The sequence below is a fragment of the Triplophysa rosa genome, linkage group LG2, assembly GCF_024868665.1.
Source record: "Triplophysa rosa linkage group LG2, Trosa_1v2, whole genome shotgun sequence".
Taxonomy (NCBI): domain Eukaryota; kingdom Metazoa; phylum Chordata; class Actinopteri; order Cypriniformes; family Nemacheilidae; genus Triplophysa; species Triplophysa rosa.
In genome coordinates this window covers 19,102,643-19,121,584 of record NC_079891.1, presented here as the reverse complement: position 1 = coordinate 19,121,584, position 18,942 = coordinate 19,102,643, and the positions used below count along the sequence as shown (strand labels likewise).

The 18,942-nt window shown below is 51.1% G+C and overlaps 1 protein-coding gene across 3 annotated transcripts in view; it reads left to right on the top strand.

Annotated features, from left to right (window-relative positions):
• Nucleotides 1–18,942, top strand: part of ltbp3 (latent transforming growth factor beta binding protein 3) — a 71,572-nt gene that overhangs the window by 29,022 nt on the left and 23,608 nt on the right. For 2 of the 3 annotated variants that reach the window (XM_057352598.1, XM_057352588.1), the window contains exons 13-18: nt 9,900–10,025; nt 16,327–16,452; nt 16,651–16,779; nt 16,881–17,000; nt 17,702–17,824; nt 18,225–18,347. In XM_057352598.1, the coding sequence (XP_057208581.1) occupies nt 9,900–10,025; nt 16,327–16,452; nt 16,651–16,779; nt 16,881–17,000; nt 17,702–17,824; nt 18,225–18,347 (747 nt within the window). The remainder of the gene's footprint in view (nt 1–9,899; nt 10,026–16,326; nt 16,453–16,650; nt 16,780–16,880; nt 17,001–17,701; nt 17,825–18,224; nt 18,348–18,942) is intronic. The other variant, XM_057352608.1, reaches the window with a different exon arrangement.

Below are 18,942 nucleotides of genomic sequence, written 5' to 3'. Positions count from 1 at the left end.
GTCTCTTGCAGCATCGGGGGCTGACGTACTGCCATCCGACTCCGACGATTCCTCGGGCTCCCTCCCTCGGGGGGTCGAGCCCAGGAAGAAGCGGACGTCGAAATGTCAGCCATGCTTTCCCGGGCCGCCATGAGCGTTGGGTTGCAGTGCCCGCACTGCCTCTCCCAGCGCTCACGGCTGGCTACATGGTGCCTCGGGTTTGAGCACGGCTCCAAGCCGCGCCCGCCCCCAGTGCCGTGTTTTCCGGAAGTGCATGAAGAACTTAGTAAGACCTGGAACGCCCCCTCTCCAGCACGTACACGTCTAACAAGTTCTGTCACCCTCTCTTCCCTCAAGGGTGAGGCAGCTAGAGGATACGTTGATGTCCCCCAGGTGGAGTGTGCCGACGTGGTGCACTCGTGCCCGCAGGCGGCGGCCAACTGGGGGACTCGACCTAGACTCCCATCCAAAGCATGTAGGGTCTCGGCATCTCTCGTGTCGAGAGCTTACATTGCTGCGGGAAAAGCTGCCTCCTCTCTCCACGCTATGGCTCCTGCCAGGCCAAGGCATTGAGAGAGGGTACGAGGGTACGACCGGGTACGAGGGTTACCCTCCACGAGGGTAAGACCAACCCAGCGCTTATGCAGGAACTCCGCGCCGCCACCGACCTCGCTCTATGGGCGACCAAGGTGACCGCGCAGGCCCTGGGTCGGGTGATGTCCACACTTGTGGTCCATGAGAGACACCTCTGGCCGAACCTTGCACAGATGAGTAACACCGAGAAGGTCCACTTTCTCGACGCACCCATCTCACAAGGGGGGGGGCTGTTTGGTGATTCTGTCGACCCGCAGTTCTCGACAGTAAAGAAGCAGACAGAGGATATCAAGCATATCCTCCTGCACCGCGACTTGGCTGCCTCGGCCGTCGAGTCCCGTGCACCGTCTGCTTCCCAGCAGCCCTGGTCCTCTTCGATGCCCTCCGGCTCTGGCGCCCCCCACTCAGGTGGCCTCCCGGAAGAGACATCGAAGAGGAGACCATCGCTCCGTTAGCAGCCGCGGCAAAAGCAGCGGCCCTCATGGGAAGACCCCGGGTAGATCGAGAATACCATCAGGCCCGGGCCCAACCCCAGCCATTCCACGCTGGGTGATCGATCCGGGACGGTTCCTGCCCCGTCCCAACGGCCCACTCTCTTAAGAGTCCTCTCTCTCTGGGTGTGTATCACAGCCGCTCTCACCCTCTACACGATGGTGTTCGGCAACTCGACGTTGCGTCATGGCGAGACCCAATGTTAATCAAAGGATAATCAGTAGCCCTCAGCACTCTCAATCGACAGTGCGTTGTGCTAACCAGGCAGGTAAGCAGCAGAGCCGATCTCCTCCCCGGGCAAGGGATCCGCACTGCTCGCCATTGAACCACCCCCTGGGAGGTCGATGAAGCAGATCATACCCCTAGCCCCTGTCTCGGTCCCTGGGAGCCTGACTAGAGCCCCCAAACCGTCACGGGGCTATGGGATACGATCCGTCTCGGCTACGCGATACAATTTACCAGACGCCCGCTCAAGTTCGGGACATCCTCTTACCTCAGTCAGAGGCGAGGATGCTCCCGTGCTTCGGGCCAGGGTCACCACTCCTCTGGCAAGCGATCGTGCTCGTCCCTCTGGCCGAGATGTTCAATGGGTTCTGCAGCCCGTACTTCATCGTCCCCAAAAAGGGGGGTTGCTAGATCTGCGTACCCTGAACAGGCACCTACTCAAGCTGCCGTTCAGGATGCTCACGCAGAAGCGCATCCTGGCATCTACCAGATGTCAAGATTGGTTCATGGAAATCACTCCCCTCGGGGAGAGAGGTGTGCGGGTACTAACTATCTCGACGACTGGCTCGTCTGGGCACACTCGCGAGATCTGTTGTGTACACACAGGGACCTAGTGCTCTGGCACCTAGATCGGTTGGGACCACAGGTCAGCTGAGAAAAGAGCAAGCTCTCCCCTGTGCAGAGCATCTTTTTTCTTGGTATGGAACTCAACTCTGTCTCCATGACAGCGCGACTGACTACCGAGCGCGCACAGTCAGTGTTGAACTGCCTGAACCTTTTCAAGCAGTCAGTGGTCCCCCTGAAACAATTTCAGAGGCTCCTGGGACACATGGCATTCTCGGCGGGGGAGGTCCCCCTCGGGTTGATGCACATGCGACTGCTCCAACACTGGCTACAGAGTCAGGTTCCCTGAAGAGCGTGGCACACCGGCAGCAGGCGTATGGCCATCACGCCTCTCTGCCGACGCACCCTAACCCCCTGGTCTTCAATGACCTTTTTGGCGGACAGGGGTCCCCCTAGGGCAGGTCTCAAGGCACGTCGTGGTGACGACGGTTGCCTCCCTGCAGGGTTGGGGTGCCGTGTGCAACGGGCACGCAGTGTCGGGGTGGTGGATGGGCCCCCGCCTGCGTTGGCATACCAACTGCCTAGTACGCCTGCGAAAGCGCCTTCCCTCTAGGTGGGTCAGTGCGCTAATTCCACCTCCCTTCTTCCCCCCACTGGGTGAAGAATAGGCATTCCATCCATCACTAAGCACCTTCCTGGGGGCCGGGCTGAGCAGAGCAGCCCTGCCCCCTTAGGCCGGGTAACAGTTGTGTTATCTACCACATAGCTCGTACCGGACCTAGTGCTCCAGACGTGGTAATCCCCCCATTGGGCGGTTCCGTCTGATGTATCCTCATGAATGGTCGACACAACGTCGAGAGACCGACAGAAAGGGAATGTCTTGGTTACGGATGTAACCTCAGTTCCCTGATGGAGGGAACGAGACATTGTGTCCTTCTTGCCACAACGCTGGCCGCCGCAGTGGTCGAGGGATGCTCTCAGGCTCCGTAGCCCAAAAGGTGAATGAATGCAGCACGCCGTCTCCCTTTTATACCCGGATATCCAGGGGCGGAGTCCGGCATGCAAATTTCATTCGCCAATTTCATTGGCCTTTTTCTAAAATAATCGGAAGCGATAGGTTCTCAAGAGCGAACCCCATCTGTCGGCTCGACACAACGTCGAGAGACCGACAGAAAGGGAACTAATGATATTCAATGTTGAGATCAGATGAGCTGCCATGCCATTTCATGTGTAGTTTTTTCATCTTTTCACTACATAAGACATGTATTAACCCCTTGGAGTCGTGTGGATTACTTTTGTTAAAAACATATCATTGCAAAGCCGTTACATCCGTAACCAAGACGTTTCACCGCTCTAACCAAGACCCTTCTCCATCGATGGCTTTTGGGTGGTTCCAAACCTCTTTCATTAAGGATTAAAGGAGGCTACATGCTTCTGTGAACCTTCAATACAGCAGATTTATTTTTCAGAAGTCTTCCCCAGATCTGTCTTGGTTTTCACTTTGATATGCATTTTCAGGAAAGGGTATGAATACTTATATGTACTTATTTCAGTTTTAATTTTTAACAATAAAGTTGTCACGAATCTGTTTTTTGTTTTGTCATTATTGTGCATGGAGTGTAGATTAATGTATTTTTTATTTAAAGTAGTTTAAGATAAGGCAGCAAAATAACAAAATGTAAATAAAATGTAGGTGGATGAATACTTTTGCAAGGCACTGTATATGAGAAAACGACACGTGTAATGGCACGCTGGCTCTACGTACCTCAAATCTCATTCATTCTTAGACACGTAAGAACGTCTTGGTTACGGATGTAACCTCAGTTCCCTGATGGAGGGAACGAGATGTTGTGTCGAGCCGACAGATAGGGTTCGCTCTTGAGAACATATCAACTTCTGACTAGTTTAGTAAAGGCCAATGAGATTGGCGAATGAAATTTGCATGCCGGACTCCGCCCCCGGATATCCGGGTATAAAAGGGAGACGGCGTGCTGCATTCATTCACCTTTTGGTCTGAGGATCCTGAGCATCCCTCGACCGCTGCGGCGGGCGGCCAGCGTTGTGGCAAGAAGGACACAACGTCTCGTTCCCTCCATCAGGGAACTGAGGTTACATCCGTAACCAAGATGTTCCCTTTCTGTCGGTCTCTCGACGTTGTGTCGAGCTGACAGATGAGGTTCCTATGGAAAACGCCACAGTGCTGTACCGCGTCACAATCTCTAGCGGAGCGACGCTGACTGGCCTGGGCGAGTCAGGCGTGAGCGCTAGCGCGAAATTGTAACCGTCCAGTGGAGAGGTAGGGGGTCCCAGAGCTTTTTAGAAAAAGGTGGGAAGCCCCTGCCACCAGCCGTCACGTGCGGAGGCCTTGATTCTCTAACAGCAAGAAGCCGCCCGACACCGTAAGGACCACTGGGTAAGCATTAATACCCCCCGGGGGGAAAAACGCTACAGAGAGCACTATCCTACCATAGGGAGGAATTAGTGCAGACACCACATGGTCTCACCATCAGGTGAGAACTCATGGGAAAACGTGCGGACTGAAGGAGTTAACCGCAAGGTGGAGGTCCACCTAGGGAGGTCATGGGTTGCTGAGGTGGGAACCATTCATGAGGATACATCAGACGGAACCTCTCACGGGGGGGGTTTACCACATCTCGAGCACTAGGTCCGGTTAGAGCTATGTGGTAGATAACTCAACTGTTCCCCGGCCTAAGGGGGCAGGGCTGCTCTGCCCAGCCTGCCCCCAGGAAGGTGCTTAGTGATGGATGGAATGCCTGTTCTTTACCCAGTGGGGAAAGAAGGGAGGCGTAAATAGCCGCTGATCCCCCTAGAGGAAGCGGGAAGGGCTTTCGCAGGCATACGCCCTACCGGCTGCCGGTCCTACACGTTGCCCTGCAGGACGCGGGCTGACACCAGTTCCAAGCATAGGTATTAGAACCTCGCGAAGTAGAGGTGCAGTGCGTGTACTGGACACAACACGGATGGGGTTGGGTTTTCCTCCCCGGTGGGGAGAGCCTGCAGGTTCACCACCTGGTCTCTAGGGGGAGTGGTGGGAACTTTGGGCACGTAGCCGAGCCGGGGTCTCAGGATAACGTGAGAATCACCGGGCCCGAGTTCTAGGCAATCTGTGGACACGGAGGGTGCTTGTAGGTCCCCTACCCTCTTGGAGGTGAGCGCCATCAAGAGAGACGTCTTTATCGTGAGGTGAGAAAGAGCGGCATCTCTGAGGGGCTCGAAGGGGGGGGCTTCTTGAGGCCCGCCACCTAGGTCACAAGAGGGTACGGAGCGCGGATAAGGCGGTAGCCTTCTCGCGCCCCTTAGGAACCTAATGACCAGGTTGTGACCAGAGGCTTTCCAGCAACTGGGTCGTGATGAGCGGCCGTAGCGGCTACATACACTCCCAGTGTGGAGGGGGGAGAGGTTACTCTCCAGTCTCTCTTGAGGAAGGGACAGCACGTTCCCGATCGAGCAACTCCGCGGGTCTTCTCTTCGAGAAGAGCACCAGGACGAGAAGAGGCGCAACTTATGGGCGTATAGCCGCCTAGTGGCCGAGGCCCTAGCCTGAGTGATGTCCCAACCACCGGGGGTGGGCCACTCATGATCTCCTCGTCCCATCCAGACATGGAAGTTCCAGGGGTCTGCCTGGGATGCCATAACGTGCACCTTCCCCTGGGAAAGCAGGTCCTTTGCCAGGTGGATCGGCCACGGGGGAGTTGTTGTCAAGAGCCTTAGCTCCGAGAACCAAGTCCGGTTGGGCTAATAGGGCGCAACTAGTACCACTTGATGCTCCTCTTCCCTGGCCTTGCACAAGACCTGTGCCATGAGGCTCACTGGGGGGAAGGCGTACTTCCGCTTACCCCACGGCCAGCTGTTCGCTAGGGTATCCGTGCCGAGGGGTCCCTCGGTCAGGGAGTACCAAAGTGGGCATTGGGAGGAGTCCGGGGAGGCAAACAAGTCCACCTGCGCCTGGCCGAACTGCTCCCATATGAGCTGGACTGCTCGGGGATGGAGTCGCCACTCTCCGTGAGGCGTCGACTGACGAGAGAGCGCATCGGCTGTCTGGTTCAGGTCGCCTGGGATGTGTGTGGCTCGCAGGGAGCTGATCACCTGCTGACTCCAGAGGAGGAGGCGTCGGGCGAGTCGTGTTAGCTGCTGTGAGCGAATGTCACCTTGACGATTGATATACACTATGGCAGTTGTGCTGTCCTGATCGGACCAGCACGTGCTTGCCCTGCACGAGAGGTTGCAACCTCTTCAGTGCAAGTAGCACAGCCAACAACTCTAGGCAGTTGATATGCCAACGCAGGCAGGGGCCCGTCCACCGCCCCGACACTGCGTGCCCATTGCACACGGCACCCCAACCCTGCAGGGAGGCATCCGTTGTCACCACGACGTGCCTTGCATCTGCCCTAGGGGGACCCCTAGGTCATTGAAGGTCATTGAAGACCAGGGGGTCAGGGTGCGTCGGCAGAAAGGCGTGATGACCATACGCCTGCTGCCGGTGTGCCACGCTCTCCAGGGAACCCGACTCTGTAGCCAGTGTTGGAGCGGTCGCATGTGCATCGACCCGAGGGGGACCTCTCCCACCGAGGACGCCATGTGCCCAGGAGCCTCTGAAAGTTTCAGGGGGACCGCTGACTGTCTGAAGTGTTTCAGGCAGTTCAACACTGACTGAGCGTGCTCTGAGTCAGTCATGCTGTCATGGAGACAGAGTCAAGTTCCATACCGAGAAAGAGGATGCTCTACACAGGGGAGAGCTTGCTCTTTTCTCGGTTGACCTGTGGTCCCAACCGATCTAGGTGCCGGAGCACCAGGTCTCTGTGTGTACATAACAGATCTCGCGAGTGTGTCAAGATGAGCCAGTCGTCGAGATAGTTTAGTACCCGCACACCTCTCTCCCTGAGGGGAGCGAGGGCGGCTTCCACGATCTTCGTGAAGACTCGTGGGGACAGACCGAAAGGGAGGACCCTGCACTGATATGCCCGCCCCTTGAAAGCGAACTGTAGGAACGGGCGATGACGAGGGAGAATCGAGACATGAAAGTACGTGTCCTTCAGGTTGATTGCCATGAACCAATCCTGACATCTGATAGACGCCAGGATGCGCTTCTGCGTGAGCATCCTGAACGGCAGCTTGTGTAGGTGCCTGTTCAGGGTACGCAGATCTATAATGGGGCGCAACCCCCCGCCTTTCTTGGGGACGATGAAGTACGGGCTGTAAAACCTGTTGAACATCTCGGCTAGAGGGACGAGCTCGATCGCTTCCTTCGCCAGAAGGGTGGCGACCTCGGCCCGAAGCACCCTTGCCTCTGACTGAGGTTGAGAGGATGCCCCGAAGCTTGGGCGGGCGTCTGGCAAATTGGATCTTGTAGCAGTGACGAATCGTATCCCGTAGCCACCGTGACGGTTTGGGAAGCTCTAGCCAGGCTCCCAGGGATGGAGACAGGGGTGCTAGGGGTACGATCTAGTTCATCGACCTCCCGGGGGGTGGTTCGATGGCTGGCAGTGCGGATCCCTTGCCGTGGGGAGGTCCCCGGGGAGGAGATTGGCTCTGCTGACTTACCTGCCTGGCGATGCAGCTCCACGCACTGTCGATTTGAGAGTGCTGAGGGCTGCAGAGTATGCTCGACATTGCATCTCGCCGTGATGCAACATCGGGTTGCCGAACACCATCGTGCAGAGGGTGAGAGGCTGTGAAAAACACCCAGAGAGAGAGGAAACTCATTTTGTGAGAAAGTGGGTGCTAGGCCCCCGGAGGGACCTGGCAGATGTTGGGACGGGGCAGGGACCGTCCCGGATCGACCGACCAGCGATGTAATGGCTGGGGTCGGGCCCGATGGTGTCAATCTCCCTGGGGTCTTCCCGTCAGGGCCGCTTCTGGTTCCGCGACGGCTGCTGACGGGGCGGTGGTCTCCTCCTCGACGTCCTCTTCCGGGGGGGCGCCGGAGCCGGCGTCGAAGAGGGTCGGGGCTGCAGGGGAGCAGACGCCGCACGGGATCTCGAAGATTGGTGGGCGGCCGAGTCGCGGCGGGGTAGGATGTGGCTAATCGCCTCCGTCTGCTTCTTTACTGCCGAGAACTGCTGGGAAAAGTCCTCGACAGTGTCACCAAACAGCCCACCCTGCGCGATGGGTGTGTCAAGAAAGCGGACTTTCTCGGCGTCACGTATCTGCTCAAGGTCGAGCAAGAGGTGCCTCTCCTGGACCACAAGTGTGGACATTGCCCGGCCCAGGGCCTGCGCAGTCACCTTAGTCGCCCGTAGGGCGAGGTCGGTGGCCGTGAGGAGTTCCTGCATCAACCCTGGGCTGGTCTTACCCCCGTGGAGCTCTTTCAACGGCGTGGAGAGAGGAGGCAGCTTGGACCGCAGCAGTGTAAGCCTTCGACACCAGAGATGCCGAAAGCTTACACACTTTGGACGGGAGTCTAGGTCGACCTCTCCAGGTGGCCGCCGTCTGCGGGCACAGGTGCACCGTGACTGCACGCTCAATCTGGGGAACGTCGACGTAGCCTCTAGCTGCCCCGCCATCGAGGGAAGTAAGGGCGATGGAACTAGTCTGACGTGAACGAGCCGAAAAGGGGGCATTCCAGGTCTTACTGAGGGTCGCGCTCTGACCCGAGGTACCATGTGTCCAGCCACAAGCATTGGGGAAGGGGCGGTGCGGTGCACTGCAGCCCAATGCTCACGGCAGCCCGGGAAAGCATGGCTGACATCTCGACGTCCGCCTCTTCCTGGGCTCGACCCCCCGAAGGAGGGAGCTCCAAGGAATCGTCGGGGTTGGATGCCAGTAGGTCACCCTCCGATGCTGCGAGGAACATCTCATCGTCATCACGAATCATTTCCGACTGCATGGCTGAGGAACAAGACGGGGTGGGACCGCCTCCTGGGGAACGGTCAGACGAGCGAGACGGAGTGCGAGCGGTCCGCGAGCGCTTGGCTGACAGATTTACACTCACAATAATCCCCATATCACCCTTGCTGCTCGCCGTAGCGGATGGTAGGGCCGTAGCCACTGCTGTCACGGAACGGGAAGCAGACAAGGTGGTGGCTGGCTCCCAAAAGAACACAACCACCCATGACCGCAACGTCTGGATCGCCATCCGCCTGCAGTGCAGGCAGGATGTATCCACGAAGGCTGCCTCAGCGTGCTGGAGACCCAAACACTTGAGGCAGATATCGTGTCCGTCCCCCTCCTCGATGAGAGTATCACACCCACGAGAACAGCGGGACATGCCACACTGGAGAAATGTAGCTCTTTTAGAAGTCTCGAACACCTCTGGAACCTGCCGGAAGTCACTGCAGGAAGGGACAGTCCGCTGCACCACATCGTAAGATTCCAGCAGTAATTCAGCGTAGAGTGAAGTCTCGAAGCGATCATAGAAACGAAGGCTCCGAAGAACAAAAGGTGAATGAATGCAGCACGCATCTCCCTTTTATACCCGGATATCCGGGGGTGGAGTCCGGCATGCAAATTTCATTTGCCAATTTCATTGGCCTTTTCTAAACTAGTCAGAAGTTGATAGGTTCTCAAGACGAACCTCATCTGTCGGTTCGACACAACGTCGAGAGACCGACAGAAAGGTAACTATAACTTAGTGAAAGTATGACAACCAGAAAATAAACGTTTCTGTCTTCACTGAGATTGGAGTTGAATCGGGTTACTACGCCCACAATTTGCTCTTTTTGTGTGGGTTTAGGAAATTGAATAAAATAAATTCCATTCCTCATGCTCCCAGGACATCTGGAATTGTGTAACATGTATCCCAGGCACAACGTTTTATCATTTTTGTAGCATAAAACACCATAAAACCGATGAGAGCTTCGGATCTTACAATGATTCTCTATGGCACTGAAACCTAAAGTTGTCAGAGTTCCGGTTCCCATGCAACTGCCAACTTCAACTGCCATTGGCTCATCTGCGTTCGAGGGGAGGGGCTTACCGATAGGTCAATTGTGTTCGCCTGAAGAAAGGAAGACATGTACACCTAGGATGGCATGAGGGTAAATTATGACATACATTTCTTTTTTTTTCATGTTTGTGTAAAACAGCGATCGATGAGTGCAAGCTAAGCAGGAATATATGTGGTCAGGGAGAGTGTGTGAACACACCAAATGGCTTTTCTTGTCACTGTCATGCTGGATACCAACCACATGCACAGAGAAAGAGTTGTGTGGGTAGGTACACACATGTACAGTATGTATATATATAGAGAGAGAGAAAAATTATAGACATAATATATGTGACCCTGGACAACAAAACTAGTCATAAGTAGCACGGATATATTTGTAGCAATAGCTAACAATTCGTAAGCCCGGTTCTCTGAAACATAGAGTGGAGAGATCCACCTATGGGAAGGGTATCCGTACCTGACCTCTACCTACCTGTACCTGAGAAGCATCCAATTGCGCCAAGTCTGGCTTTGACAGACAGAAGCGCGTGCCCTATGGCAGGTGAGGGCTAGCGGCCCTGACTAAATGAGGGATAAAATGAAGGCTACAAACAGCCCTCCACCAATGCAGATTGAACTACCGGGGCCCTGGTAACATCCAGCCGGTAGTATCTGACAAATGAATGAGGAGGAGCCCTACTTGCAGCAGCACAAATGTCCTGCAGTGAAACTCCCCTAAGCAGAGTCCAAGAGGCAGCCATGCTTCTGGTAGTGTGAGCTCTAAGCTCTAAGGTCCCCTGGGGGCTTAAATTCATATGCGAAGAGATCTATGGCTGCTTGGCCCAATCTCTGCCACAAAAGACCCACTGCCTGAGGGTGAAGGCGCCAGTCTCCATCGAGTGGGTTCCCCCTCGATATAAGGTCTGTGCCCCTGTTCAGAATGCCCGGAACATGGGTGGCTCGTAACGACAGAAAAAGCTGCCTGCTCCATACTAACAGCTTGTGAACCAGAGTGTGCATTCTCCCTTGGCGGTTGATATGTGCTACAGCTGTGGTATTGTTACATGATATACTGTATACAGCATACCAACACATGATGCCCCTGCAAAAAATGTCTCAGAGCCTTCCACACAGTGAGGAGCTCCAAATAATTAAAATAATAAAGTGCAACATGAAGTCCAAGTATACCAAATCAAAACAAAACTAACAAAAGAAAGAAACTCCCATCATTGGGAAAAGTAAGTCCCGGGGAAAGTCAATAGGGTTGTACATCCAACAGCCGTAGACTTGACAGTCTCACGCCAGGCCCGCCGCCATTCTGTGCATACCGCGCTGTTGTACTCCTGTCTTCTCTTCCGCTGGTAGTTCACCTGTGACTCGTTAGTACATGTCTGGCCACACCTACAAGTCAGCGGCTCTCTTACAGTTCCCATATCAATATGTACTTTCCCTAACTTCCACTAATCTCATAACAACCACTTTATGCAACATACTCGCCCCTAGAGGGTACCATGAGCGTAAAACTCTGCATTCCTCCAGTGGCGCAGCGCTGCTGTGAGCGTTCACTGTGACAGCGCGACCGAGATCGCGTAAAGGGCTGAGATGAAGAGAAAAACACAATTCATGAACGCCCTAATTCTCAGAAAGCCCAGAGGTAAAATTTGAATATCTGATGCCATAAGACCCTGTAATCTGAGACAGGTGCAATATTGCACCCTCGCTCCCTCTCTGAAATGTGAAAGTCACTTCATTAAGGAGAGAACGCACTCTCGTGACAGACACGCGCACATCGTTATTAAATTCAGCTCGAGACTCAAAAATACAACATTCTGGGCTGGAGTGAGATTGCATTTGCTCTCATTCACTCTAAAGCTGAGTGAGGTGATGTAAGCAAGCACACAATGCACGTATATCACCACTTTATCTCTGGAATCAGCTATGATCCGACAATCCTCTATACAGTATGTGAAAATTCTGAGACCCGCTATTCTGAGCGGAGCTAGCCCCGCCTCCGCACACAGACAGAACACTCTCTGTACTCAGTGAGAGCACGAAAGGAAGAACAGTGAATTCGTAACATATGCCTTGGTAGGCAAAACAAAGAAGTTTCCTATGCGGAGGATAGATGCTTATGTGGATAAAAGCATTCGTCAGATCGACGATGTGAACCAGTCGTTCTGATGAATTGAGCGAGAGAGAGTGAGGTGTGTTAACATTTTGATATTGTATTTCCTTAAATCTTTGTTCAACATTCTGAGTTCCAAAATGGGACAAAGTGAGCCATCTTTTTTCGGAACTAGAAAATAACGGGAGTAAAACCCCAGGTACCACCCGTACCACCCCCTTCTCGAGATGGGCAGATATTTCATCATTCAGAATGTGAGCAGAGCTCTCCTCTGTGTAAGAAGAGAGAACCCCGCTGAAACGATGTGGTTTTCTGACAAACTGAAGTCTGTACCCCTTCGTTATAGTGCGAATCACCCAGTCTGGAGCTGTCATAGACTGCCAGGCTGTTATATGATTTGCAAGAGTCCCCATATATACTGATGGATCGCATCGGGCTGCTGGAGCGGCCAGTTCGTTCATATGCGATACAATGGCTCCATCTAATGGAACACTTAGGGGCAGCATGAGGGGTTGCGGAAAGACGTTCTCTCTTGTAAATGAAATTGTTGCATTTGTTTGCTTTTTCGAAGTAACTTGTGTTTTGGGGAACACATGGGCCGAAGATTTTATTAAATCTGAGTCAGACTGGTGTAGGGAGCTGTGTAGTGACACTGCTTGTACACTTTTTCTCACGGGAGAGAAGTTCTCTCTCATAAACGAAGGTGTTGCATTCGTTTGCTCATTTCTCGAGTTTCTCGTGTTTTGGGGAACACATGAGCCAGAGCATTTTGTAAATCTGTGTGATGTATTGTGTATTGCATTCGTTTGCTTTTACAGCATTTCTTGTGTTTTCGGGAAGACAGGGTCCGAAGCTTATTTCACGAGTTAGCCTTGCAGATAATAAAGTGGGACGGATAGTATGCGTATTTGGCGTGCTGTCCCGGGGTGAGGGCTCTGAGCTCGGTGATTCTCCCCGAACTCGGAGCACCCGCCCCTTGACGAGGGAGAACCTGGAGCATACCCCCAAAAGATCCAACTGGTGTGGGACAGCACCCGGAGCAACGTATCCCCAAAAGAGGCTGGCTTGAGTTGGCAAGGTGCTGGCCCAGCTTGGAGCGGGGAGAGCGTGTCTATTGCGTCTAGTGGAGCGGGCACTACTGCGGAGTAGGGATAGGGCTCCTGGGGTGCGGAGTAAAGGTTAAGGCTGCTGGGGGAGCAAAGGAAGTAGAGGCAGTTGGGAAGGCATAGGAAGGCTCCTGCGGGAGCTGCACTGCAGCGGCAGTGGGGAAATGATAGAGAGGCCCCTGCTGCGGTGGGGGGGAGAAGGTGGTAGCGGATCCCTGTGGGGAAAATTGAGCAATTGGGTGCGGGTTGGCACTAGATGATTCGGGCGATGAGGGTCTGATGGGCCTTTATGATGTGGGATCGATCTGACCTGATGTATCTCTTGAAAGCCTCTGATGACCAGTGACCCAGAATTTGGATCTGGGGTTCGGAGAGGCCTTTTTGGGCGGCCGTGGTTGTCGCGCCTATGCGGAAGGAGTGGCTGGAGAAATGGTTGGTTGGGAAGCCAGAGAGGAGTAGGACAGATTTGAGGTACTTTTGGAAGCAGAAACGTGTAGTGGGGTGATTGGAGTCGTCCACGAAGAGTGGGTTGGAGGGGAGTTTGATCTGAAGGCGTCGGAGATGCAGGTAGGCTGAGAGAGCTTGGTATGGTCGGATGGGGGACTGGAGGTTGAAAACGAAGATGTGGTGGCCTTTGTTTATTTGGTCAGTCTTGCTTTGTTTGATAAAGTAGGAGATGGTTCCAGGGTCTAGGACGGATAGGTTGGAGAAGGTTGCATGGAGTTTTGGGTTGAAACTAGACATGACGGTGAGCTTTGAGCAACGTAGGAAACCGAAAATGCCAGGATGAACATGGCGTTGAGCATGCGTGCGGTGTGGACTGAGTGGTAGCCTTTGCGGAGGAAGGAAATGCATTTGGATTGGACCTCCATGGTGATGAGTTGCCTGGGGTCTGGGCAGGAGGGCTGGGCTCTCTCGATTACTTTGATGAGCATAGATGTCTGGGAGTTGGTAATAGCTGGGGAAAGTGAGCCAATGGTGAGTTTATGAAAAAATTGGATTCCGCTTAGATACCCTTTAATGGAGCTGGATTGGAGGTGTTTTACGGTGTTGAGGTGGGAGATGAAGGAGGTAATGGTGAGCAGGGAAAAGTCGGCGAATGGCAGGCTATAGTTGTGTTGGAAAGCTTTGAAGCTCCAAGATGTGGATAGGTAGGATTGTAGGGTCCTGGGAGAAACGGCTTGGAGGATGGAGATGAGGGAGGCATCTAGGAGGGCTTTAAGTGGGTGGTTTATGAGAATATGAGTGCTGAATATGGAGGAACCGGGGTCAGGAGTAGGTCTGCGTCCAGCGCCAGCTGCCTGAATTTCTGAAAGGCAAAACAAGAGAGCGAGTCAGCTATTTGGTTTTGGCAGCCGGGGACGTGTTTAGCGGTGAGAATGAATAGGTCGCAGGCTGAGATCCATATGAGGCGTCTCAGAAAGGGCATTAGTGCGGGGGAGTGGGAACTGCCTTTATTGATACAATGCACGGTTGCTTTGTTGTCGCAGAGTACGACGATGCTGGTGGAGGACCATTCTTCCCCCACAAAATGGCTGCGATGACTAAATGGTGTAGCTTGAACAGTGCGGAGGACGAGAGAGCCTCTGGTAGGCTGCAAAGTTGCAGGGGCCACGTGGAGGCGAACCAGCGGCAGCAGTAAAAACCCGCAAAACAGACGGAGGGGAAGGCATAAGTGTATAATTGGAGGTCCCTCACCTGGTCAGAAGCACTTAGTAAAGTCGGCCATACGATGTTGAGGCCGCTCGCGCACAAATATCAAAAAGGATCGACTGTGACAAGGCAGCGGAAGCAGTAACCTGAGAGGTTACAGACGACGGGATGGAGACCCCGTAATCTGAACCGAGGAGGCCTGCACCATCCTCGTCCCCCGATCCGGACACTTGGTCGCTACAGTTGGCCCAGTTTAGGGAGGTCGCACCGCGGTAGGTCCCCAGGCACGCATCAGCATGTCCATTTTCCCCATCAGAGTCAGACAACCCCAACTCACTCTGGGTCGCGGTCACTTGAGTCTGCGGCGCCGGAGTTTAGCAGGGAGCGCCATGCAATGGCTATAATTTACGGGGAAATCGATAGCTTCCTGAGCGTGTTTGAGACCCGTGCAAACCACACAGGAGGGATGGGAATCCCTCGCGGCAATGAGGACACCACACGCGGCCGAGCAGGCACACGACTGGTTATCTCCAGGAGCGGCCGGCGCTGATATAGACAGCGAGATGACAGAAAAAAGGAGAAAAGACGAAGGAAGGCGGGCAGCCTAACGAAAAGTGCGAAGGGCTCGCAGAAAACAGACAGCTAACCTGGTGTAAAAGACAATCACGTCTGGCGGAGGCTGAACCACAGATATGTCCTCCTGTAGACAACAGTGAAGTCCAACCAACGAGCTGTGAGAAACAAACCAGAGGTCGGGAGAAGCGAATGTCAACTGAGGAAAGGTAGTGCGTGCAGGTTCTTTATGCATTATGTGAGGGGGTGTGCCCTCACCTGGCATAGGGCACGCGCTCCTGTCTGTCAAAGCCATACTTGGTGCAATTGGATGCTTCTGCAGAGGTCAGGAACGGATGCCCTTCCCATAGGTGGATCTCGAACATGAGGTGATGAAAGAGAACAATACATTGTATGGGTCAAAATTATCCATTTTTCTTTTATGCCAAAGAACATTAGAATATTAAGGAAAGATCATGTTCCTTGAAGATATTTTGTAAATTTCCTACCGTAAATATATCAAAACTTTATTTTTGTGAGTGGACAATTGCAAACAAAAATGGCTGGAAACATGCCTACAAACTTCGCTTGCTACTGCCCGCTCTTTGGGAATTACCCACTCAAGTTTGGTATCTACTGTATGTTAAGTTTAGAATTTCCGCTTTTGGTTTCATCTACTCTCCAAAATATCATTACAGCCATTAGTAAGCCAATCGAGAGCGCTAAAACAAATCTGTTTCTTCTTAGCAATGGCCTGCTACACCGTGTCTTATGGACAACTTTAAAGGCGATTTTCTCAATATTACTTTTTTTGCACCCTCAGATTCCTGATTTTCAAATAGTTGTATCTCAACCAAACATTGCTGTATCCCGACCAACCATACATCAATGGAAAGCTTATTTATTCAGCTTTCAGATGATATATAAATCACAATTTAAAAAAATTGACCCTTATGACTGGTTTTGTGGTCCAGGGTCACATATTCATCTTTGCCTGCATATGTCTGAGACAGAAAGAGACTGAGCGCTCTCTCAGCTATTGGTGTATTAATTAACATACTAATGTAATGGTCAAGGGATAAAAACATCAACATCAGTATTTTTACAAGATCAATATAATTATTTATAACATTTGGTCTCTTTCTCTGTAGATGAAAATGAATGTGATTCTGAACCATGTGGCAGAGGCATCTGCATTAACACTGTGGGCTCCTACCGATGCAACTGTTACAATGGTTTCAAACTTGTGGTGCAAAATGGAAAACGCAGATGTATCGGTGAGTGTCCAGCAAAGGTTATATTCAGTGGTAGTCTATTTCTACTATAATTGACACTGGTTAGAGTCACATGACACATACCAGACACATGTCTACTGTACGCTGCCACTTCATGTGAACTTTAAAGGACAGTGTCAGTTATAGATAGTTCTGCAGAAATAAATGGTGACTAACACTTGTTTGCATGGATACTTCCAGATATAAATGAGTGTTCTAAACCTGATATCTGTGGAATTGGAGGGCAGTGCATTAATTTGCATGGGTCCTATAAGTGTGAGTGTCTGCCTGGCTTCAAAAGCAAATCCCGCAGACAACCTTCCTGCGAAGGTGAGGACACCCACCCATGTATTGACACTTATAGATATACATAATGTTCTATTTGTTTGTGATTGTGAGAATCTAAATGTTAGTGGTGTCTCTCTCTGCAGATATTAATGAATGTTTGGATCCTCATACCTGTCCTGATGAACAGTGTGAGAATACTGTTGGATCCTATGAGTGCATACCCTGCCAACCTGGATACCATGCACAAGGAGGAGTTTGTTACGGTCTGAAAAGCGCACACCTTCATGTATACACATGCAACCACTCACATGCACTTCATCAACTTCCATCTTCTACTGAGCTCCTTACACAAGCTCTAGGCATTTCACAGGTAAACAAAAAAAGCTCCTAGGTATTGTCTGTCAGTGATGTAATGACAAGGTTTTTGGTGGCAACAGTCAGGGATATGTAATTGACCAGAAAACCGTATGGTTTGTTTGAATGATTATTTGAATGTATTCATTCTATGTTATCATTAGTGATTAAACAAATTGCTTGTTTTATGGTCGTATTTTATAGAGCTTTGGATTGGTTAAACAAAGTACAATAGCAGTACATATGGCTAATTTATTTACAATATCCTCTTTAGTTCCAACATCTTCCAAATACGTATGTAATTTAGTTTCCTTTTTTATCCATTTTATTATTTGTTTCGGCTTTAATTTATATGTGTTATGTATACACTACCATTCAGACACAAATGTAATTATTCCAAAATAAATCAAAAGATTTTACAGATGCATCTTCGGTGTAGTCATCCTTTATCTAGAATTTTCAGAAATGTTATATACAGCCAGCCTGCTCTCTAGACATCCATATTGTTAAAAAGGCCATGTTATTCAGCCATGACATAAGTGTTTTTATCCAGGTTTTTCGAGTTAAATTTGACATAAATGTAATCTTACAAGAGCTGTGTTTCCTTTAGACATCAATGAGTGTCAGAAGCGTGGTGTGTGTCTCAACGGCAGATGTGAGAACTTGCAGGGATCACATCGGTGTCTCTGTAATGAAGGCTTCCTGCCGGAGGCTGACAGCAAAGGATGCAGAGGTCAGTGGCACACAGCCAACACAACTAAATGGAAAGTTCATCCAAAAAATACAACTTCTGTCATCATTTATTCACCCGCATGCTGTTTGAAACTAGTTTCTTTCTTCTGCAGAACCCAAAGGAGATATTTTGAGAAACGTCTCAGTAGTTTGTATCCACACAATCGAAGTCAATTGAAATCAAAGTTGTTACCAACATTCTTCAAAATATCTTTTGTATTCTGGAAAAAGAAAGTCATACAGACTTAAAATGACATGAGGGCGAATAATAAATTATATTTTTGGATGAACTATCCCTTAAATAACATCATGTCAAATGCAAATTTGTTAAAACCAGTTTTTATTTTAGTTTTTTATGTTTCATTCTGGGAAGACATTTTTGGATGGTTATGTTTCCACAGACATTAATGAGTGTCTGGATAACCGTCTGTGTGCTAATGGTCAATGCATTAACACTGAGGGATCATTCCGGTGTCAGTGTTTCTCTGGTTACCAGCCTACACAAGAGGGAAGCCACTGTGAAGGTCAGTTAATAACATTTAATGCAACACAGAGATGGCACATTACTTAAAATACAAGGCTTGTACAAGTATCTTGCTTGGCTGCAGGCTGTAGGCTACACACAACGTTTCGGTTCTAATCGGGTTCTAAAGAAAGTGCTGTCTATTTGTATCTGGTCTATTTATCTGACCTGCTATAGCACAAGGAGTGCGCGTGGCTACAAGATCAGTTTTAGTCTTGTATTAACAAAATAAAAAATAAAAAAAATGTTTCCACAATTCACATCCAGCTTTTTCTGAGAGTCGCAAATCAAAGGGGTCATATGGCGCGAACACGTGTTTTTCTGTGTCTTTGTTGTGTTATAAGTTGCTCATGCATGTATTAGACACGTAAAATTGCAAAAATGAAAGTGTCGGAACAAAAGATGAATTCTATCTAAAAGCGATTGCTCACCCAGACCTGCCTGAAACGCCTCGTGTAACCACACCCCCACAAATCTACGTCAGTTCGTGGTATGAGTTGACTAAGACTGCCCAAATGTATACTTTGTATACAAAGTATACAATTGCTTTGGAACCTGATGTTCTAAATATGGTAAGAGGCGTTACATTTCCATCA